This window comes from Coturnix japonica, chromosome 3, assembly GCF_001577835.2.
Source record: "Coturnix japonica isolate 7356 chromosome 3, Coturnix japonica 2.1, whole genome shotgun sequence".
Taxonomy (NCBI): Eukaryota; Metazoa; Chordata; class Aves; order Galliformes; family Phasianidae; genus Coturnix; species Coturnix japonica.
The window spans coordinates 28368212-28392221 of NC_029518.1; the positions used below are offsets into that span (position 1 = coordinate 28368212).

At 36.1% G+C, this 24010-nt stretch overlaps 1 protein-coding gene across 8 annotated transcripts in view; it reads right to left on the bottom strand.

Moving 5' to 3' along the window:
- BIRC6 (baculoviral IAP repeat containing 6) overlaps nucleotides 1-24010 on the bottom strand; it is a 151134-nt gene that overhangs the window by 49607 nt on the left and 77517 nt on the right. For 7 of the 8 annotated variants that reach the window (XM_015857677.2, XM_015857679.2, XM_015857673.2 and 4 more), the window contains 15 exons: nucleotides 23726-23926; nucleotides 22812-23091; nucleotides 21065-21321; nucleotides 19684-19792; nucleotides 18966-19187; nucleotides 16269-17049; nucleotides 15310-15453; nucleotides 13811-13940; nucleotides 11865-11996; nucleotides 10173-10340; nucleotides 8890-9063; nucleotides 7884-8080; nucleotides 5625-5925; nucleotides 2918-3135; nucleotides 1342-1506 (listed from right to left, as the gene is read on the bottom strand). In XM_015857677.2, coding sequence (XP_015713163.1) covers nucleotides 1342-1506; nucleotides 2918-3135; nucleotides 5625-5925; nucleotides 7884-8080; nucleotides 8890-9063; nucleotides 10173-10340; nucleotides 11865-11996; nucleotides 13811-13940; nucleotides 15310-15453; nucleotides 16269-17049; nucleotides 18966-19187; nucleotides 19684-19792; nucleotides 21065-21321; nucleotides 22812-23091; nucleotides 23726-23926 — 3479 coding nt within the window. The remainder of the gene's footprint in view (nucleotides 1-1341; nucleotides 1507-2917; nucleotides 3136-5624; nucleotides 5926-7883; nucleotides 8081-8889; nucleotides 9064-10172; nucleotides 10341-11864; nucleotides 11997-13810; nucleotides 13941-15309; nucleotides 15454-16268; nucleotides 17050-18965; nucleotides 19188-19683; nucleotides 19793-21064; nucleotides 21322-22811; nucleotides 23092-23725; nucleotides 23927-24010) is intronic. The other variant, XM_015857675.2, reaches the window with a different exon arrangement.

Sequence of the window (24010 nt, forward strand, 5' to 3'; positions counted from 1 at the left end):
TATGCTGTAGTTGGGAAGTAGGTGGGAAGCTGCCCTGGGACATGCCAGCTACAGCCCTTTCTGAGTTCACAGGACTTTAATGGATGCTGAAGACTTTTCTTCATTCTCCTTCTTCGCTCTAACCCCACAACCCACTATATTTTGCTGCAGTGTCTTACTTTACCAGCACTCCATACAACAGAATTTTCCTAAACAATCATTCTGGAGAACTGATCGTAAAACTGACAGACATCTTTAGCAAAACGCTGAAGGGTTTTTTTACTTCTTCCTCCAATTGCTGACTGCTCAAAGCAAATGTCTCCCTTCCTCATGACTTCTGACAGTTATAGTTAAACCTCTGCATGGCATAACACAGAATACAGCCTGCAAGCCTCGCCAAGAGTCATTCAGGTGCTTTGAACTCTTCTGCACTTAGTAGAATTGTTTCAGATTTGTTTTGCTTCTGTAAGAGGATGTGATACTTGTGCCTTATAATCTACAGTGACAGAAATAACTGATTACATCAAATTGATATCTTCATCAGCGAGGGCATGGGCATTTTCAGAAATTGACCTTGTTTGAGCTCTCACCCAGCTGTAATGTTAGTTAACACACTTGAGTTGACAGTTGTGTGAATGAAATTCTTGATCGCTGGAATGTTTCTCATTTTACACTGCTCTAAAATAACAGAGCTTGGCTGCATTTCACAATTGGACTTAAAAGGTCTAACTGAATGGGACTATCTTGTCTTTACTATAAGGTATTTGAAAGCTATTGGTATTATTGGTATCTAAATGCTCAGTGTTAGATTTAATATTGCTATTTAAGACATAATCAAGATGTCATAATCAGTATGTCTGAGTGAGATTTTGTCTTGCTGGCATAAAACACATTCATGGACACCTTACTAACAACTGCAGATACTTTCTTAAAGCAGAGAAAAAAACAGTGAAAAGCAAATAAGAAACATGACTTTTGCATAAAGAAGGTCTATGTTCTTATCCTTTTTCCTTAATAGACAGTCTTCACTTTTGACTGAATGCCACAGAGAAGTATGACAGCTCTGGGGAAATATACTAGAAAACATCTTGGTTCAGAGTCTATTCAGAACTGTCACCTAAGCTTACCTCTTTGTGTCCTTTTTATGCCTAGTGAAGCTTGAAAACAGCCTCACTCAAAATATATTTAACTTTTCATGTTCACAGTCATACACACAGTTGAAAGCTGTTCTGTTTTGGTTTTCTTTTTGCCCCATATACCGCAATTAGTGTAATATCAGACTCAATTACACATTCTGTTTTTGTTTCCTAAATCCTAATATTTTAATCACTTGTGATTAATCAAAACTTCATCATTACACACCTGTAGAAGGCAGGTCACATGCTCTTCTTCTAGTCTTTGCTTAGTCAAAGCTTGCTCAACGTCCCAACCTGAAGCTGTGGAGCCTGTTCCAAAGCCTGTACCCTTAGCCCAGTACAACTGCTGTTCTTCTGTTGATGCACTGTTGTGTGTACTTGACACCTGTGGCTAAGTTACAGGAAAAAAAAGGTCATAATAATTTTGTATTTTTTATCTTATCAACCAATTATCTAAAAAGCCTTTATTCTGCAGAAAAATGTAATCTCAATTTAATCAAGATATTAAGACCCAGGTGAATTCAAAAGCTGTAAATAGGAATACTCCTGCCACAAAATTCCAGTACAGGTCAGCACTAAATTGCTGCAAGTGATTCTTTGGTTTAACTAACACTACATGTTCATTTTTGTTCTCGTTTAAAATACTGTTACTGTTCAAATGATGAAAGATATTACAATGTTTTTTAATCAATATCATGCTAAACAATACATCTCTGAAATTATTACTGTTTATCTCCTACTCAAGTAGAATTAGAAGAAGGGATGGAGGAAAGGAATGTCATCAGAAGTAAACAACTGAAATGTTAAGATGCTCAAGTACATGCTGTTTTTGAATAAACATGCCAAAATGGCACCCAAACCTGTTTCAGAGGTCATGGAACAACTCAACCTGAGGTAAGAATTGATGTTTGCACTTGCCCTCAAAACGTACAACAGTGCTACGGCATTAACGTGTCATCAGTCTGATATTCAATCAGATGCAGAATATCTCAGATCTCCTTCAAAACTGACCAGCCAAGAAAGTGAATTATACTTCTGTAGTTTTTTCTATTATTTGCTCAACTCCCCCTCATCGGTATCAAAAGCTGCTAAATTATGGGCAGCCCCATATTTAGCAGTTGTTCAGCCATATTTAGCCACCAGAACTTTTTCCATGCAAGTCTCTGCCACAACATTCTAAGAGAGGGGACACCAATAACTAATTTTAAACATGTTTTGAGGCAGTCTTGTGCAGAAATGGCACCTCATAAACCTAAGAAATTCAGTTGATATAAATCCTGCAATCCAACATAGTAAGCATCCTGAAAAAGTTTTATTTTGGAGATCTACTTGGGATCCTGACAAGTATAGAAAAATGAGATTTAAAAGACTTCTCCAGTAATTCATTAATTTTCACAACTCATTTACATTTATAAGCATTTAAGAGGAAATAATTTGCAGTCAGTACAGTTTAGATGATGAATGCTAAATAAGGTAATGAGGTCATGCTCTCTAATGATAATTAAGAAAGAAAGAAGAGCCTTCCATTATCATGCTTCTCATGCACTGAAAAAAATGATCCTGTGAAAGAAACTGATTACACCTTAATGCTTCACGATAAGCCATCTTTGTTGGTTAAATTTCATGATTACTATGTTTATTTGCAACAACCAAGTGCAATTACTTAATCAAGTATTTTCTAATTATTTTTCTTAATCCAAATGCCAACTGTGTAGAAATTAAATTTTAATGAAAGTAGCGAGATTATTTTCTTTCTTATAGCAAAAGCTGCTACTTAGCAATTATTCTGCTACTAAACTTACCTCTGCCTGGCTGGGACTTGCATTGGGAACTCTTGGTGCATGGTGGCTTAGAGCAGACAGACAAGCAAGGATAAGATGTATAGCACCAATTTCCAGTGCCATTCGCCTAAGCAGAACTCCATCATCGGTGGTCAATGGCGTAGTGCTGAACAAAGTGCGCAACACGTGGAAGGGCAGGGTCGGAAGCACATTTGCTGAAGGAGACTGTAAGATATGACCTAGACCCAAATAAATAAATAAATAAATAAATAAAAATCACATTTTATTTCTGTAGTTCAATATTGTCTGTTAATCTTTGCAATGATTTACACAACACAACAATACAGAAATATACCAAGGACTTAAGCATTCACCTGTGGTAAGGTATATAATATCAAATTAATTCCTTAATAATAACATGTACTCTTTGTATTTAACTACACTGCAGGTTATATTTCTAAATAAAAGAGAATGAAGCTGGTTCAGGCTAATTCTTTTTTTCTAAACTTTACAAGTAGAATGAGTTAAAGAACACAGATGGTCAACAAACAGCAGCTCAGCTGACAAGCAGCTGTAATTTATCACAATGTGTTGGTTTTGTTTTATACTCATGACTAAATTATCAATTAAACCACTACACAATCCAAGTTGTGATGCGACTCCAGTCAAATAAGTGATGAAATACTTGCATAATTTTAATCACATGAGCTGCATGCCCTGCATTGTATATTGTATAGATCTATCATTGTATAGATCTATCTAAAAATGTTAACCCTGATGTACTATGGGCAAAAATTCCTTCTTTTAAAAGCCACATTACAAATAATGGAATGACCTACAAATGCAAGACAGATTTGGGAACAGTCTCAATTTTTGTGTATGTGTGTGTTTAACGATGCATTTCATGTTATGTCTACAGTGTACACGTAAAATAGAGATATTCAAAAACTGAAAATATCTCTAAATAGACAACTCTGATCAGAAGTTTCCTTCTCATTTGAAGGATGTTTATATTCTTTTCTCCCTCAGACATAAGAGTTTATCAGCTGTATCATCCAGAAGTATTAATGAAGTACATTACAAATATGGCTATGTATTTGTATCCACACACATACACCAGTTTGTGTTTACTTGCTACTCTGTAAAGGAAAAATTAGGATGCAAAACATCATTTGACTTGGATCATCCTACATAAAATCATATAACTCTGGGAATAAAAGAGCCTGATATTTTTCCATATGGCGTACCCAAATGACAAAGGAAAAAAGATAAAATTAAAAAGAGATCTAAACATGTGCCCAGGATTTACCTTCATAGACAAATCAATCCATATTTAATCTATAAACCATGGATTTTTAAGCGCAGAACTCCATATTTTGTGAGAAAGATTATAGGTGTATGAAAAGATGTATTTACAAAAGAAATGCAAAACATTAATACTTCATATAGAGAACTGGTGTAAACTACTATGAACAACTATTTGATAAAGAGCTGAATTTACCCTTTTGGCTATCTAGTCCAGCAAAACCATAGGGTAAAAGGGAATATAATTCTAGTCATGAAGTGCATGAGAAAGAAAAGATATTCACAAAGAACAATGCAGGTACAATGATAATTGGGCACAAAACTGTATAGGAGTAATTTTAGGCTGAGAATGAAAGATAGCTCCCATCTATCAGGAAAATGGCGCTCTGGAGCTGTATTCCAATAACAATAGTGGAAGCACGCAAGAAGAAAGAAAAGCAACCAAAAAACATTTTGTGTTGGCCTCTTCTATATACAAAATGTGTATATAATTGTTTGCAAAACCAAAGGACTGAAATCAACTCAAGAAAATAAAAATCAGAGTGAGTGTACACAGTCTTCTATCTAATTACTATTTAAATTAGGTTGGAGTGAGCAGACAGTCAACTGCATAACAGTTTGTTACACAGCGTATTCTTGATCACTGTTTTGTGCCTAAATATACAGGAATTAAAGTATAAAGCAGAAAGGACAGTAAGCAAGACTTTTACTGCTGAACAGAGACTAAATGCATTTTGTTAACATACGAAAAAACAGCATTTTTTGCAAAGGCATAATGAAAGAAGTCTGAAAGTACAATAGTATCTTTTGTTTGCAAAGCATTGAGAAATAATACTCGAGCTATGTGCATTATTAAAGGTTGGAAAGAATACACTGATTACAAAGAATTTGTATGCTCATTTGTTCACTTATCTAAGATTAGTCCCCCTATTCCTATGAACTCGCACTATTACAATAGAGTTCTTTCTTAGCTGACTGCTATAATGCTTAAATCAACCTCCTATTCTAATGAAGTCTCCAAGAGTTTACATCTGCTTTAGCTATGCTTCTATCTATGCTACTTTGCATTTGGCTGCAGGAATACAAAGCATTTTCTCAATCAGTTGAGTACATCCTACTACCCAAGACAGATCTGTCCAAGTGCAGTGGCATCTTGACCATGTCATTTCTATTTTCTATCAGTAGTTATTTTACAATTACTCTAGCATCTAGATGTAAGCATATGAATACTGATGGTTGTCACAAAACTTCAGCAGAAAGAATTTCATACTTAGAGATGATACTATGACAGGAGCTAGCAACACAGTTCTTTACAAATCGCACAAGCCATTTCTAACTGCTACAAGTATTACAGTATAAATAACATTAAAATAAAATGATCTGGCCATGGTCTACAAAAAAACATAATAATTGCAGCACATACTTCCTTCACCATCATCTGTAACTCCCAACACCAATCTCAACAGACACTGAGCATGTTTCCGTTCTTTTAGCAGCACCTCAGCATAGCCCGGGAGACGAAGGAATAAACCAAAGGCAGCCAAAGAATGAGCAGGGATGGGAGACATAGTCTGAACTGTAGACTTGATCGGTGGAGGTTCTGCAGCTATTGTTTCTGGTGCTTCATACACCAGTTCTCCTGATTGTTCAATGGTAACCCATTCAAACTGATCACTGTCCTTCTGCTTTTCCTGTGTGGTTGACGTAACAACTGGAGTGCTCACCTTAAGCAAAAAGAACAGGAATTAAAAGAGTTGGTAGCCATAGAGCCAAATCAGGATCTAAAGGACACGAAACCTTAATATGAAGCACCTTTGAAATTCACATCTAAAAGACTACTCTTTATGGACTGGGGACTAGCAGAAACACAGGGTCATATGAACTCACTACAGACATTCATGTCTCTCTTAAATGTAACATCACAGAAGCTTCAACCTTTTATAACATTTAAATCAACTGATCTAAGCCTATTTAAAACTAAATAGGCTTAACTGGAAAAACTAAACTGGAGAAGATGAATCTAGAAAGTCATTTCAGAACTTGTTTAAAATGGCAAATTCCTAATTAGAAGTCAAAACTATAACCAGCTGTATTGCCTCCAACTATATACATGTTAATACAACAACAAGGTAAACATTAAAATGTAGCATTTGCAGAACGTTACACTGAGAATTCCTAACTACTGTCCTCTACCTACATATCAGTATCAGTAATTTAAATCAAGATATAAGTAAAATTAGAGAGTAAAGAGTCTAGAGAACTCAAGAGTCTCAATCATGACTCTTCTATTTAGCATTACTGTACTTGTTTTTTTTACAGATCACACAGCTCTTATTCTGTATTTGAATTTGAACGTATCACAAATTAGAAAAAAAATGTTTCAAGAAAATAACTTCCCAGGATTCCAGAAGACTTCAAAGAAGGGAAAAAAAAGGGATCAAATTCCTTATGCCCATATGTTGACTTTTATCTATTGCAGAATTCCACAGATCAGTGCAGACTGCATGCTATTTCACAGTATTTCTAAGTACAGTAATCACTTAATCAAACACATTTCCTTAACTTTTAGATATCTTACAGGCTCAGTGTGATCCCTCTAAAACATCTTCAGAAAAACTATTCTTTCATGTATCATGCTGCCAGTACTGAATGTGTTCTTCTTGAATGGCACTGCTATTTACAAATGACTCACGCTAATCACCCTGGTCTCAAGACAGGCTACCCACTACTGCCAGAGTTTTGCAGTCAAGGTACTCAGCAGAACCCTTCAGTCACGATCAACTCTATTTCACAGGGAACAGATATTCACAATCTTTCTTATTTCTTATCAGTTAAAAAATGATAAGAAACACGACCAACCAAATAATTTTGGGGCTACTTTTAATTTTTTTCATAATAAGGGCCTGTGTACCAAGAAAAGCAGCCAAAGATGTAATTCCATACTAATGCAACTGCTGACGTTTTTGAAAAGCCTATCCACAGAAATTCTACACATAATTATCATACTCAGAAATATTCACATATACAAACAAATCATGTGTTCACTGTGAAATTCATATGCTATTATAATAAAAGTCATTCAGATAAGGTTATTTATAATTGTAATATATTAAAATAAGATTATATGTTCCACACTGAAGATCGCATTCCACTTAACCACAAAAAATGATCACTGAGAAGAATTAAATGATATGTGGTTATGGCTTAATAGCACAACAGCAGTTCTTTGCTACCTTACCCTCTCAAACAGCTAAGGAATTAACAGAGGTAAGGCAAGAGCAACACTGGATTCCTGCTTTGGTTTTACAAGAACACGGCTACTCAATCAAACAGCACGTACGACTGGACTGCTGTGGAGTCGTGCACTTGTGTATTTTAAAGTAATTTCCTCCCCTGGCTGAGATGTCAAGTCAAACCATACAGAAATACGGGGAAAATACTGTTTCATAGTTTCATAGTTTCGTGTGGGTTGGAAGGGACCTTAGAGATCATCGAGTCCAGCCCCCGGGATTCGAGCCTCTGTGTAGCAGAGCGGCACTTCTACCACTTGCGCCACAGGGGGGATTCAAACTCCGGGCCCCAGTGTTGCAAGGCGGCTTCTTTAACCACTGCGCCACTGGGGCACACTGTTCTTGAACAAAAAATTGTTAGCAGGCTTTTCTAGACTGATTTTTTCACTCACTTGTTGAATTACATCAGGATAAAGCATAGGGAGTCTCTCCGCAATTAGGGCCAATCCACCCATCCCTGCAAAAACTTGCAGTGGAGACTGAATAGGACATGTTTCGAGAAGTGACTCATCTAGCACTGCATCCATGCACTCATCCCCAGGACTGATCGCTTCATCTTCAGGACAAGGACCCAGTAAGTCTGTATGTTCTACAAAAATGTGAAGGTAAAACAAGTTAATAGATCAACATCAGTACTGTGTATTTTATCCTCCTTTTCATACAAAATATCTGCATCAAGAATAGAATTTCCTTTTACAGAAAAACCTGAGTCAAGAACCTGAAATGAATTAGTACAAGAACATCAAAAGTTCAGACTAGTAGCAAGAAAATAGATTTATATATATATATATATATATATCTATGTATTTGTCTATATGTATATATTTTTATATATATTTATATTTAATTGGATTCTACTTTAGGTTCTCTTGTCTTTTTTAGAAAGAGACTGATCTACCTAGTGAGTTTTTACAAAAGCCTCTGTCCTAAAATAGCTGCATGATTAACTTTGTAATTCCATGCTGTGCAGACAGGTTGGCCATCAGATCACCTTGGCTAAATTTCCAAGTCCCATTCCTCAAGCTCCTTCCTCGAATGAACAGTAACAAAGTACTTCAAATCAGATTCCTGAAATGCAGTTTTTCCCCCCTTTTTTTCCCTCTTCACTGTAACTAGAAGATAACAAGCAATTATAAAACCCCTTAACAAGAAACAGAAAATACTACCCTATTTTAAAAAGGATGTTCTTAGAAGCTGGAGTTATGAGACACGCTCAGATGGGCTGGATAATAATTCTCATTTTCCATGAAGCACGCTAAGTACTCAGGCTACTGCAGTAACACTTCTCGCAGGTGTCTGTAAGTGCTACTGCATTACTTAATCTGCCCTGGCTATTAGCCCAAACACACACTACTGAGAACTAGCATTATAAAAAGGAAAAAAAACCCAACAACTTACCTTTTTCTGTATGAAGACGTTTAAATGAGTCTGTTTTCGATAGGCTTGGATCTGAGATGACTTTGGATCCAAGCTTAACTGTCAAATCTATTGATCGGTATCCTTGAGGGAGTTTACGGTCATAGAGGAGAGTCAGAAGCTGGGCAAGCGTCATTTCAGCGGGTAACGGTTGGCCTAAACAACAATGGCAATGAGCCAAAGTGAAAAGTTACAATTGGGTTATCATAACACAAATGTCCACGTGCTGTTCTCACGCCGCAGTTGCCAAGTATATTAAATATTAAGTGGCTCTAAACCAAGGCCTTAATTCCAGTGTATATTCTCTTGGGAAATCCCTACAGCAGCTCTGTGTCAAAAGCCCAAAGCACTTGGCGTACTTAACAAATGGCTATGGTTGTAATTTGATGTGCACTTTAATTGGGTACTGCCTTGCTCCCTACTATTAAATCCAATTGAGTAAATTGTGGTGGTGGCATAAAAGAACATGACAGATAAAGATAAAAAGGCTGAAGAGGAAGAAACTGGAAAACAAACAAACTTGCAGTCCCCTTTTCAGCACTACAAATCCCAGGCCTACTTCAATACACCAGTGTCGAGACACAACAACTCAAGAAAAAGTGAATGGCAGTGCAGAGAGTAATTTTCTAAGCAGCAGTAGAAATGAAATGCACACATAACTACAGCCCAAATCAATTGCTCATGTCAGGACTTCGGCCACTCTGGTTAGGATGAATAAGTTATTCCTTGAAATTACAAGTTATTCTTAAGGCAGAACAAATTTTCCCGGTAATTGTAAGACTTTGATGTAAAGGGAAATGTTTTAGAATTAGATCATTTAATATACTTAACATACTGATTTCATTTTGACAGTACTTGGCCAATTATTTGTGTATTTGCATTTGTGTGTGTGTGTTGAGAACCAGTGGTTGCAGGAGAAGCATGATGAACGAGACCATTACACAAATATAGAATGGCCTACAGCACCATTAGAATACAGCCAAATGTTTAACATCTATATACTGAAGAAAGCACCAAGGGAAAAAAGATCTTTGATTAGAGATCTGATATTTCTTAATTCCATTTGTTGCTTCCTTTCTCTTTTTCCACTCAATTACAAAGATACTATGGTACTTCAGCCCCCACTGAATTCTCTCATCAGCCCAGAAGTGCTCTACACTTTGAGTGAGTGAATACATACACAAAGAAGTATGCCTTTCTAATGACATAACAGCTACTGAAAAAGATCATTTTTTGTAAAGCTTAAAAGCAGTTTTTAAAGCTACCTGGTAGAAGTTTATGGTACAGATGGAAAACCGGAACACTAATGGTCTTGCTGGAAGATTCTGCTCCTGAGGAAGAGGCACCTACTTTATCTGCCATCACTCTTCCTCGTCTTGATGGTGGACGTGGAGGGGTAGATGAAACAGCTCTTTTTGACTGAGATTTCAAGCCTAATACAGAGATAATAATAATAAAGTTATTACAGTATTGAATAACTTCAGTTAGCCAAGTTGCAATGCACTCAATCCTTTCAACTGTTGCAAAAAATGTTGTATTGAAAAATACAACTAATAAATATCAGAATAGCATTCACATACAAAATACACTTGAATCTGTTGGTGATGTGTGGATGGTTGGATCGGATGATCTTGTAGGTCTTTTACAACTTCTGTTGTAAAACTGATTCTGTGATTTCAGTCTACTAACACTTCTCAAGAAGATCAGGTTCCAAATAACATCTCCTCCCTCTAACAATTTTACCAATAGGGAACAGGTAAAAAAGTGACGGCATGAGTATGAGGAAACAAAACATGTACAAAAAAAGAGAATATAACAAGAAATAGATAAAAGAAAAGACTCTGTGATTATCTGCATTCAAGCTGTTTTACGTAAGTGGAAGAAAGCAAGAAGGAAGAACTTAAATTTTACTTTGTAAAGACGATATTGGTTATATGAAGTAGCACGAAAAGAGATGCAAGTGGGATGAGACATGGCTAACTACACTATGACCCACCTCCAGTGCTAGTAAGTTGTTTTCTTCCTTGTTTCTTTTTAGATCTTATCCTGCCTAAGTGGCATCTACTGCAAGCATCTCTCCAAAAAAAGATGTTATAATTAAGGATCAGCTGCATTGTTTTAAATACATACGATCCATGAAAGTGCTGCTCTATTCAACAGCTGAATTTAGAATTATTGCTATATCTAAAATCTTGCAATAAAAAACTTAAGAAACATTGATGCCAGAAATCAAAGGAAATCAGCCTCTCTTCATCAGGCTTCATGAAGTGTAAATGAAATTGAGAATGCTCAGTGAGGGCAGAAATCTAGATAAGAAAAGGGTAGATTGAAGTTCAATAACCTCTCACACACTAGAACTTCAAACTGAAAGACTAACGATCTCTACAGCCATCACCTTGAACTGTAATGTTGTACCACTGCAAGATCGTCTTACTCAATCTATAGCCTCTGTAGCAAAGGAGCAATACCCTTTATTTGTGGTTTCCAAGTAGAATAATGTGAGTGCTTTAAATATGTGAAATACAGGAATAGTTCCATTTCCAAAACATATTGTTGAAGTAGGTGATTAAACTCAGATGCACTAGCCACTGCAAAAAGGCAGATGAATTAATACTCAACCTATAATAACAGTAAGCAAATACTAATATACAACATATAATCTAAACTCTGAGTGTGCACCTACACCTACAACAATGCACCTACAACACAGTAGCCACAGCACCCACAACAGACAGCCAACTTCAGGTACAATTTGCCAAAGTCTATAGATGAGTGGAGACAGCAGTTCAGTCTGGATCTGATCTTTGCTGCTTAGCAGCCAGTTAGATTAATTGGACGTTACAGTTTTGTCTAGCGATTGTTAATAATTAAATGAATAACTTTAGATTTTTTATTCCTCTCCCCTACTCTTTTAAGGTCTGAAAGACAATTTTTCAGAACATGGAATAAAAACATACCAGAAGCAACAACGACACTGTAATTGTCCTGGAACCCATTTTCTGCCTTCACTTTTTCTTTTTCTTCATAGTTCTTCTTTTCTTTATCTTCCTTTTGTTCATTAATTAGCTTAGCTGTGATACTGGGTGTATCTAAACATGGAAAAAAAAATAAAAATCAGGAGAGAATTGTATTTTAATATAACACATTGATTTTGTTGCCAGTTAACATAACTATAACTTGAACTATTTCCATGGCTTAGACTTCTATCCCAGGCAACAATATTCTTATAAATATCTAAGAATCAAGGTATTGCAAGCGCAATCTCCTCTCCCCCCAAATCTGTCCTTTAACAATTTAAAACTGCTAGATCCTAAATCTGTTACACGATAAGTCACGTATACTTATGTTAAAACACAATTGCAACAAATAAAAAAAATGACATAAAAATAGGCAATTCATTTCAATGGATTATTTTACACCTTGCAAACCACTGGCATCAAAAATTTTAAATAATTCTCCAGTTGCCTTGGAGAAGATACACAGTGTGAAAATGCTGTTACTCAGGGCCTAATACATATTTACATCTATTTACGTACATGACTATGTGTATATTTATTTACAAATAGATATTTCAGACTTGGTGTGGATATACCCATTAGAATTTTTAATGTCTTCATTAGCATTATTTATATACTAAGCTCTGGTTTGGTTGCATGGGCTGACTGCCCATTTATTGATGAATAATATAAACTTCATTAATAAAACTACTGAAGATGCTTAAGAAAACATATTTTTAGTATTCAGGTAATATCCACCTTTTGTTGATTAGTCTTTCTGACCTGTCATGACCAGCAAATTAAAACTAAGGTGCATGGAATACAGAACAAGTGGAACTCATTCTAGACTATTCTATCTGCCATGACACTGCATACTTTCTTCCAGTTGTGAAGGGATGTGAGAGCAGCAAGTTTAGCAATGATCTAGAAAGCTTTTAATATCATCAGAAAAATTACAACAGATACAGAAGAGAAGCACAAAAGACCACAAACTTTTCCAGAACTAATTCTTTCAATTTTAAATGAAACAATTCCATAGCATAAAGCCAAGTTATGATGTACTATGAAGACAGCATTTGATTGGTTTCATTATGTGCATTACTGTCCATCACATCAGCACATTCCCTTCCCCAGACCCTATTAGCACTGGCTATCAAGCTGAGCACAACACACCACCAAGGCAGCTGATCAGGAGAGGTTATGTCACTGCTGAACAACTAATCCTCACCCCATGTGCATCAGCTGTTTCTCTCATTAAAGTATTTCTGACCATAAACAGCAGAAGGAACTAGAGCTCTTGCTCACATTCCACACATGATCACATCTGAACACTAAGTCAATAAAGATTTCTATGCAAAACAGTAAATTATTCTGTGGTAAATAAACTTCAAGCATTTTTCTAGGCTTCACTGTTTTTAATTAACATTCCAAAGCACACGTTGTTCTTGTCAAACACCATCACAGTACTTCTACCACCTCATTAGATAACATATTTATTGTCCAAATGCGCTTATTGATTATGTAAATGTATAGATTTTAAGTAGACATTAAAAGGCAACAGTTCTTCTGAGCTCTAAAAAGATCTGCTTAAGAAATTAAATTCGATCCTACAGTCAAGAAAAGTTAACTCATACATATAAGGACTACATACCCAGTCAGGTACATACGCAAGCCCCTCTCAGTGCACATATGGCAAAATCCTAACTGCTATGATCATCTTTGACCGTATACAACTAGTGAAGTGCACATAAAACAGAACACACAAGGTATATTCATAAGATTATAATTTAAACCTCTGTGTCACATTTAACAAGTACCTAGGAACACTGCAAATATACATGTAAGACATCCTTAGCTTTCAAAAAAACCAACTATCTTAAAAATAAAAGAAACTGTTGTAAACTTGCCTGACACACGATCAAGAACTTCAGCGAGAGTTGTTGAGACAGGCAAATGAAGAGTGCGAAATTTGTGCCCAGCTCCATACATGGGATGTTGAATTACATGACTAGTAGCATTAATTCTACCTTTGTACAGCTGAAAGACAAAAAGTTAACATGCTTTTAAGATTCAGAAATAAGTGAAAACACTACGTTTTAATAAATAGACCTCAGCAAAATAAAATTAACTCTTATGTGTGCTTAAAATGAAAACTTATTTACTCTTCAACTTTAGAGGGTCAAATTATGACAAGATACTACTTCTCTAAGAGCTCTGACTTGTGAATAAAGTTCTTCTACCTAGTGTATTTACTTTTTGCTGTTATGATGGATAACTAAGTCATTGTTAATTAAAATATTTCAAGTATTTTAGTATCAGATACATTAGCCTGAGCTGTGCTCATACTCTTGTATTGTTCTTTGCTTGCAATAACTTTACAAACTTTCCTACACAGAGCATCAGGAAAACTGTTTACTAATATCTATACATAGAACCAATTTATTGTTTTGTAATATTAACAAATGCATTTAATACTTCATGGCAATGGAAAACTGACTTAAATAAACAGTTTTGCTAAGACCTTCAGAGATAAAATGGGGATCTAACACTTTAGATATATTTTCTAGATATACTAGAAATATACTCTGCATAACCAGATCACTTAAGTCTTGTCTTTGGATGTGAAAGGAGAAATCTTCTACCCACTAAGAACAGCCAGACTGTTTCTTGGTGTTGTTAGCAGATGAAACTGAATTATCTGGCAACTTTTTTCGCTCTCAACTAATTCAGTAATACTCCAAAAATCTGTTCCATGGAAACAATTCTATTAGAAAACTGATGCTACCTCAATAATACCAAAAGCCATATTAAGAATTGATTTCAGCCAGGTTAAAACAAAACATTTAAACATCCTTGTACTACAAACTTGTATGCTCTCCCTTTTCCATTTAACACTATCTAATCCAGCTTCCCTGTCATACATAAGAGCACAGCAGTTCAGACACAGTAACTGTTCTGGCAAAGAAGCGTAAATACATAAAGTTGTTCTACAGATCGGTTCAAGAATTTATCATTCTAGAATTCATTTGTGGTGCTACAGCTAACACTGAAGGATCTCTGCTAGTTCTGAAGCACCAAAATTGAGACAATTCTTCAACAAAATTTATTATAAAGAACTTACATCTATGTTTATTGCTAATACTTAAGAATACTTTTTAAAAGTCTTCCATAAGATAAATTCCAGTCTTCTGTCAGAACACTGATGTTTTCAGCAAGACGGATTTGTCTCAAAATACTGTCTTGAATTTTCTTTTAAAATGCTGAATTACGATTCACCTAAACATTACTTTCCAGATATGTACAAGAAGTAAAAGCTGCTGCCTGACCTTTCAAAGCTGAATATACAATGACTTTTTGGGGGGTTAAATTTGAGCTGTGTTGCCATGTAGATAGTAAAAACCCTTACTGGACATGGGGACTGAAGAAACAAAGTCACTTTCTCATCCTCGAGCATCAGCTGCAAGAAAAGCCTCCGAATAAATCCTGAAATGTTTCCAGAGGTCGGGAGGTTCCCACGCTGAGGAGAAGACTGAAACAATTCACAGAGAACCTGGGAATACAAAATTACATCATATTTAAAGTATTTCTATATTTAGGTCTCCAAAATACAGCTCTATACAGCCATAATAAGCAATGCTTAAGATCTACTTTCCAGCTATCCTACAAACCAGACCAGCAGTGAGCACCACTGAAGAAACCAACAACAGAAATTTTTAACAACATACAACGTGCAAAGTAATGGTAAACACGTACAGTGCTAAGAAAAATAAACAGAAAAAAGGTATTCAGAAAAATAACTTTTGAATTCCTAAAGTAAGACTTTCCTATTCTGTAGCCAACTGTCACTATTGGCTATGTACAGAGAAATGCGCTGCCTTCCTTTTTTCACTCAAGTCAAACTGCTCCCAGGGCACTGATATTCTTAATGTTGAAAGGAAAAATCATTTTAATTGTACCTTCATTCAGGTAGGTCTGAAAGGTTAACAACTGTGAGGAAATTAGCTGAATTTACATTAGAATAATGGACTGTTCTGTAATATTCCACATATTCCTGGACGCCAACTGCACAGTGTACGTGTCTGTTTAAATAAACAGTAATTTTCCTTCAATTTCTTAATTTCAAATATGTGCATGGAGCTTCATTTTCAAATCACACTTTAAAAGAGTTTAAGCCTAGTAATTAAACACAGTATTGTGGGTTTTGGTCTGCAGTGTCTTGTTAAGGCCAGAAATACATCTGGATGCAGCCAAGTGGAATATAAATCCATACACAGAACTGAATGGCCAAGCACAAGTATTCTTATAGTTTTTCTAAGTCTAAGTTATTAACCAAGAAACAACAATCTTATTTGTTTTCTGTCTCACCTGTGCCATAAGCCTCTGGTTATTAGGATGGCAAGAAATGCACTGCAAAAAGAAAGCAACTGTTGCATTTTCAATTGCTGTCCGCTGCTGAGTGGTCAGCCCCGCTGTTACAGTTGAAGAAAGCAAGCTGGACCTTGCGCCTGTCTGCTGTGCAGTCACACTGTGTCCTCCAGAAGTAGCACCAGAATGGCACAACAGAAATAAAAGTGCCGTCCACAGCGGATTGACTTCAGAACCACCCAACCAGTCCTTCATTACGTGGCTGTTGCCAACTTCTGTCAAAAACCTGAGAACGGGAGCAACCAGGTCTGCTGTGATAGGCATTTTATTAAAGTGCTGTGGGACATGGTGCCTCCTGAGCCTGTCCTGGGTGATATCCGTTGATTGTGCATTGCAGTCCGAGCTAGAAGTATGGTTAAAGCAAAAACTAGCAAGACTTCTTACAAGCAGCGAAGGCAAACCTGAGTCCAGTAACTGCTTGATAGCTTCAGGAGACTGAGATGAGGCAGCAAGAGTAGCCAGGTGAGACTCTGTTAGTGCAAGAGGGGCTTGTGCGTTTTTAGAGTCATCTGTTAAAGATGAACTGAGATCCTGCTTTTTGCTGTCATCAGTCATGGACAGTCTGTGTTGACATTGCATTGGAGGAGGAGTGATACCCATCCATCCCATGAGTAAGGAAAAGTAATTTGGGTGGATGTGACACATTGAGCAGAGCAAACTATCAACAGCTTTCTTCAAAACCATGTTGCAGGGAAGAGACATGGACCAGTTAAACAGTGACCTGTAGAAGACAAAAATAATATCAAAACGTAGATAGCTTGCCACTCATATTCCCTTTTCCTTGTCATTTTATACATCATCTTTCCACACTAACTACTCTAGAAGCTGTTGCAGAATTGAGTTTGACAGACTCATCTGGATCACTGTATCAGCAGGACATTCATTACCCAGAAAGCATTACTCACATTGAATGTATTTCGTCATAATATATCAAAAATAGCAAAGAGGTGGCTCTTGCTGAGATGTTGCCATCAAAGACAAGATTTCCACCTTTGTACAGCTGTCAATTAACAAATTTTGAGACAACTGCAACATCTCTGTGCTTTCAACTCTTCAAGATGCAGCTTCTAGAATAGCACACATTTTCCACAAAGTTCTCTTTATTAGTTCTTTGTAAAAACTGAAAGCATTTTAATACTTTTGCTTTTCTCCCTCCCCCTCCCCCTTTTTTAACATTTCTTTTATTAGAATTCTAACTGAAGACATTGTACAGAAAATGAAAGCAGGAAGAATCTCACTGATTGAATGACACTATTCTTACTATCCTTAGGGGACTAGTTGACAACATCAACCTTTAAGCTCACTTTTATGCAAATAACATCAGAACAAAGTGAATGGAATGAAAAAGCTAATTTGGTCCAATTATTTAGCTTATACTTGTGCAATGGTATTTGTAGATTAGTGGAAATATTATACTTAGCCCACCCTGAACAAGTCAGTATGAAGAACTACTTTAAAAAAGCAGTTTTCTGAACTGCATTCAAGTTACTATGTATAAGATGATCTCTAAGGTCCCTTCCAACCCGCACGAAACTATGAAACTAAGTATATAGTTACTATGTAACTATATATAAGTTACTATCATATATAAGATATACAATCTAGAACTCTAAATATACACACGAATGCACACCTTGCAGCACTATGATGTTAACATTTTAACATTTGAATATATCATCCGATATTACATTTGTATTTAGAAGAAAAGGACTGTTTTTCCCCCTTTGGGTGGAAGTCTTATTTTATGTTCAGTTAAAGAGAATTGAAGACTCCAAAAGAGAATGTAGATCTAACAAATGTTAGTTTCAGTGCTGGCTGATTAAAATCTGCTCCAAGACAAAGCACTAATGATGATTTTGGAAAAGTTCCCAAACTTTGAGTGTCAAGTATTTTTTAAAACCCACATATAACAGCACACAAACATTGCAACTATAAATTCAACACAATCCTTCCACCAGGATTTTCTAGGTGAATTTATTGTCCATAGAAAAATAAAGTTCCTTTCCAACTAGATATTAAAAGTAACTAAGGAATAAATTAGTATCTACTAGCAAAAAAAACCAAAACTGAAATAGTGAAATGGAACATGGGAATGACTGGAAAATACATCCAGAGAAGAAGTGATACATCACATGAAGGAAAACTTAAGAGTTATAGTTAGAGACAACAGCACTACTTCAAAAGTTGAAGTATCAAAGAAGATGAATACAGCAGAGATGCTGTTTTTCTTAGAAGAGCTATTTTTCCCATGTTTAACAAAAATCTTTCTCTACTCATATGAAAGCATATTATATAATTTGCTCCAGATGCTGGCTGATATGAATTACAGGTTTACTTGGCAGGAGGCAGAGGAACAAGGCTATATTGCAACATGCATACTGCAACTAGTTCTTCATTTGATCCTATGCTGAAAACTACATACTCTCCAACATACAGGAATTCAACTGTTAATCGCACTTTCATATCGGTGCAAATCCAATTGGGTTATTCATTTTAAGAAATCTATTTTATTACAGCTCTTTCTTATCAAATGTTATAATTCTTGAAATATACACCTGATAATACACATGTGTATTCCCGAACAAAATAATTTAGTCAGAAAAGCATGTGGTACAATACTTCTTTTGTTTTACTTACTCGAAGAGCTCTCTGTCCAGCAATGCTGGTAAATCGTACTCAACAAGCAGTTCATAACTGTGCCACAGAATTGCTGCTACACAATGCAAGTGGGAAGGAGATGGCATCAAAAGACCATACTCTCTTGTTGAGCTATTTGGACAAATGTAGCTGACCCGGCCACTTTTTTTCATAGCTGCAACTCTCGCGGAATCACTGACCCATTTTAACAGTGCTTGAATCCTGGAAGGCAAGATGATGTAGTACATTACAAAGGGTCAAAGAAACACTCAAAGCCAAATTAACTTGCTCTCTTTGGGTAGGTTGATTTAGGCATTTATCAATTCCTTTGAAGCAGAGTTCAAGAATGAGCTCAAACTCTGTTTTCAAGACTTAAATCACTAACAGCGCAAAATAAATTAAAAACACGTATCATCTTTGACAGTCAAATGTAAGCTTTCTTACTACAGAGAAGGAAAACATAGAAGGTAACTAGGTTCTAAGTATTTGAGAGAAAATTCAGCTGAACACTAGAAGTTTTCTTACTTTTCCAAGACCAAATAAGAGAGGGAAAGTGTTTTCTGTAAAGGATGGGAAGAGCTAGATGAGAAAGCTGAAAGGCTTCTTTAGATATATGCACTTTCAGGCTATATTAAAATAATCAGGTTTTTAAAGGCTCTGGCTTTTGTGCCACTGTTTAGCAGACTACGTACACTTAGGATAATCCAAATAACGTTACCTATCTTTTGTTCCAGGATCTTGAGTTGTTCCCAGCTGATAAAGAATGTCTATTGTGGAGTCAGAAGAGAGACCATTTAATCTTCCAAACAGTAAAGGGCTATTCAGATCTTGCCGCATTCAAAAAAAAGAAAAAAAAAAAAAGGAAAAAAAAGGAAAAAAAGAAAAGAAATGGGGGGTTTGGAAGGGAGGGGAAAAGGGGAAAACAACAGAAGTACTTACATATTTTTTTAAAAGTATTCACAAAACTATTAAGGAATTGCAATATTAACACTGAACTGAGCTTTGCTATTAACATATGCAGGCTAAAACTTCACTATCATGATATCCCACACTTAATATGCTCAATATAATGTTCAACCATACTACACAAGAAAAAAATTGACTGCAACATTAATCAGACAGAAGACTTGCAGATTGAACTAGCAGTATTTTCTTCAACATTCCCAAAAGGCATAGAATCCATAGAATCAAGAACATAACTAATTACAATAGAGCTGTCAAACCTCATATATCCAAGCAAATGTTTGGCTTAATATGGAAGCTCACTTAATTCCAATTTCCCCCAACACGACTCTAGCCCAGGAATTCCTTGGATTATTTCCAATTCATTTTCTCCTTCCTATATTCTCCATCTCCTGCCATTTAGGAAACTACTCTCCTGTTTAACAGCACTCCAATAAAAAATAATGTGCTACAGTGTGCCACATTAACTCATGGTGAAGTACATCACAGGAGGTATTTTGAAAAGGTGTTTTCTGTTAGAATCAGCAACTCCAAAACAGCACAAGTAAGTGTTCAGATCTCTTTTACTTAAAAGCCACTAAACAGCTAAGCAAAGTGATACAGAATCATAAACATGCAAAAACCCCACAGTACGTTGACTGAAGAGCTATTGCTGTGGGACATAAATCAGCTGTTGAATAACTGTCTCACTTAGTGCTATTCAGATTTTACTCTATCCAACTGCTTAATACAGATCAAACATGTCTATACTCCTTTCCCTAGAGCTACTAGCTAGAATACTTAGAGGTATTCTTTATGTTGAAAGACCTAGACATGGTGTACAGGTAGATACACAGCTCCACTTCGGATATATTGCATAGCCTACTTTTGAGACTTCAGAACATTCCCCTTATTCTGCACAAAACGAAACAGTGCTGGTTCCACTGTTTTACTATTGTAGAGTTACTCAGTCCCAAAGCTCTGCGATGCCCAGAAATATAAAGGCAAGTTAAACAATGTTGTCATGAAAAAAAAAAACCAGCAAGTACTGGCAAGCAGAATTCAAACTCTGAAAGTACCATGAAAATACACTATATTTGTAACTTTATACAAGCCACTTCTTAAGCGACAACTGAAAAGAAAGATAATGCACTCACCTGCAGGGTCACTCCCTGATGCTGAGCAGTTTCTGAGAAGGATGTCAATCAATTTGAGGCCTATTCTGGTAGACTGCAGCCCAATTTTGACAAGCACTGCCTCAATGTTTGGAGAATGCATACCACAGTATGGTGACATCAGTAATGCAGCACATGTCTGCAACAGATTAGCAGTGGGTGCTGCAGCACTAGCCATCATTCCTTCTAAATCACTTATATGAGTGAGGCAGTGGTGCAATAATCTTAACCATCCAATACTGAAAAAAAAGGAAAAGAGGAAAATACGTCATTTTCTCATTTTATTTTTCATCTATACTGCATCTACTTCTATTAGACTCTATGACAAGTATTGCAGAAAACTACTGCTATACAATCAGATGATCTGAGAAAAGTAAATTGAAATAACTGAAGCTAAGAGTACAACTTAACATACATCAGCATTACTGTTGCAATTATTACTGTGAGTTCCTAAGAAAGGCAGGATTCATGGGTAAAGGTAGTATTTTTATGTTTTCTTTTTTGTTTGTTTTGTTTTTTAGAATCATATTATTGTGTACAGGGACAAACCAAACTATTTTCTAGCTCTGAAGTACTCCTTACAACCTGCAATAAATGTGTACATAATGGGAAAGGTCACATAAATGTGAAAGATTAAATAGCATTAAATCCTCACTTGGACACAAATGGATAGATAAGCAAGGTCAAGATCCTGCAGTAATATTTGGCAACTACTTATTATATATCTTTCCTAGAAACACGAGCTTTAAGAGGATTAATAGTTTGCAATGGCAGGGCTAGCTGCGTGCCTTTTTAGGGTCACTCACAAATTACATTGAACATTAGTGAGCAAAGAGTCCCACCTGACATAAAAACTGCATGAAAACTAAAGAAATTACACTTATCGTTGCATTTCTTCCCCAAGTCTCTTTTGAACAACATTGCTCACTATTACTTTCAATAATAAAAAGTAATCCTAAGGCAATCTAAATTGCATGTGAGATAAATACCGTCATTTTACTAATAAGTTTTCACAATTAATTCTGCCCATTTTTTTGAGAGCGGGAGGCAGTGAAACTATGGGAGGCTTTGTAAGAGATTTCTTACACAAAGCTTGCATTTTTATTTTTTATTTTTTTTCTTAAGTTCATAAAATACTTAGAAATTTTCCCCATATCTCCTCTTCAAACTTCAAAACAACAAACTTCAAAGCTGAAACATTCCAGAGTCAGGAATTTTAATCATTAAGTAAGCTAAATTTCAATCAAACCGATAACTACAAATATTTACCTACAAATGATTAAATTCAGGTTGAAAAACACTGAGGCTGTCCTTAAATGTTTATTTTTATTTTAAAAATAAGTACGAAGTTCAAAATCACACCTAAGCAAATCAAAGCTTTTGAAAAGAGTTCTTGCTGCTATGCCAGAATCACAACATTCAGTTCCTATTTCTCAACTGTCTGTAAACAGAAATATTGGATGTGACTTCCACAAGGCATCCTATTGTTCTGTTTCTATTCCTGCTTCAACACTTATGTAAGTTTCCTGACTTCAGAAGAGATAAGAAATATGCTACTACTTTTTTGACAACTATTTATACTTAAGGACACCAAATGTAAGTTTTAATGCTTTCACATCCTTTGTTTTTGTTCACTGTTACAGAGATGAAGAACTTTCATTTTACACATGCAGAATAAGCACCCTACAAAGCATGCTCTAGTCTCTGTCAACTGATACCAGAAGCTTACCTTGTTTTAGAGACCTGGTCCTCAGAAGGAAGGAATGGATTATTGACTGTTGCAGATGAGGTGTTTCCAAAAGCTGTGAGGCCCAACAGCTTGATTTGAGAGAGGCCTAACGTACTGGCATCCCGTGGGCGATGGAGACGAAGACAGACAGCTGACGCAACTTCAGCTTTTACAAGCTGTATTTTTATGTATGTGAGACCGCTTGTGATAACAGGAGTTGACAAAGGTAACATGTTGACACCATCTGCACTTATTTCAACAGATACTGATGAAGGGCAAGCTAAGGAGAAAGGTAAGAAGGTTTAATGTCATTTAAAAACTTGTACTGGTTTGAATTTTAAGCATTAAACATGTATTCATTTTAAATGATAGAACATGAAGAAAACGAAGTAAAGCAAACACTACTACAGAACTGCAGCTAGAGTATGTGCCCTGTGTGATAACACATGGCAAAATGCAAAAGTATTTGGATAAATGGGTTATACAGCTTATTCCAAAGACGCAAGATGAAGGAAAGTCCTGTCAGTATAGATATCACATTTTTTCCTATCTGGGCTATTGCAAGAAGAGCTAAGGAAAATAAGAAGATTCGTTTCTCTCATGCTTCCTTGCAACTCCCATACAACACCATTTTGCCTGAAGATCAACATCACGTTCTCCTAAATTTTGAGAATTTTTGACAAGTTTTCTGGCATACTGATGTTAATGCCACAAAACATGCACTAAGCTACACAAAATCAACCAGAATCAGAGCCTTCTTCTCTCAAGACAAGCAGAAATAGTAAGTTTCATCAACTCATTTATTGGCATTCTTCATATTGCGTATCCATTTTTGTTCTTCTGATGCTGTTTCTGACACTGCTAAAACTTACTCATCAAATTTTCAAATCAGTGGTGTCAGCGAATGTACTTACTTGCAAGAGAGGCCAGATGAGGCTGGATGTGTATCTCTTTGAGCAGCACTGCTGCAGGAAGATGAATTGTGAGATCACACCAAGCCTCCTCGGGTAAAAATATGTACGACCACGCAGCAGATCGAGCTCTTCTATGTGGAGGAGTAGCCTGTAACAGTACTTCAGCAGGTTGGGCAGTAGGGCTGCTTGAGGTGATGGAACCTACAAAAAACAGCATCATTAACATTATTTATAAGTATTTATTAATTAAATCCAGATTAATTTACCACCTGAATTGCGGAAAAA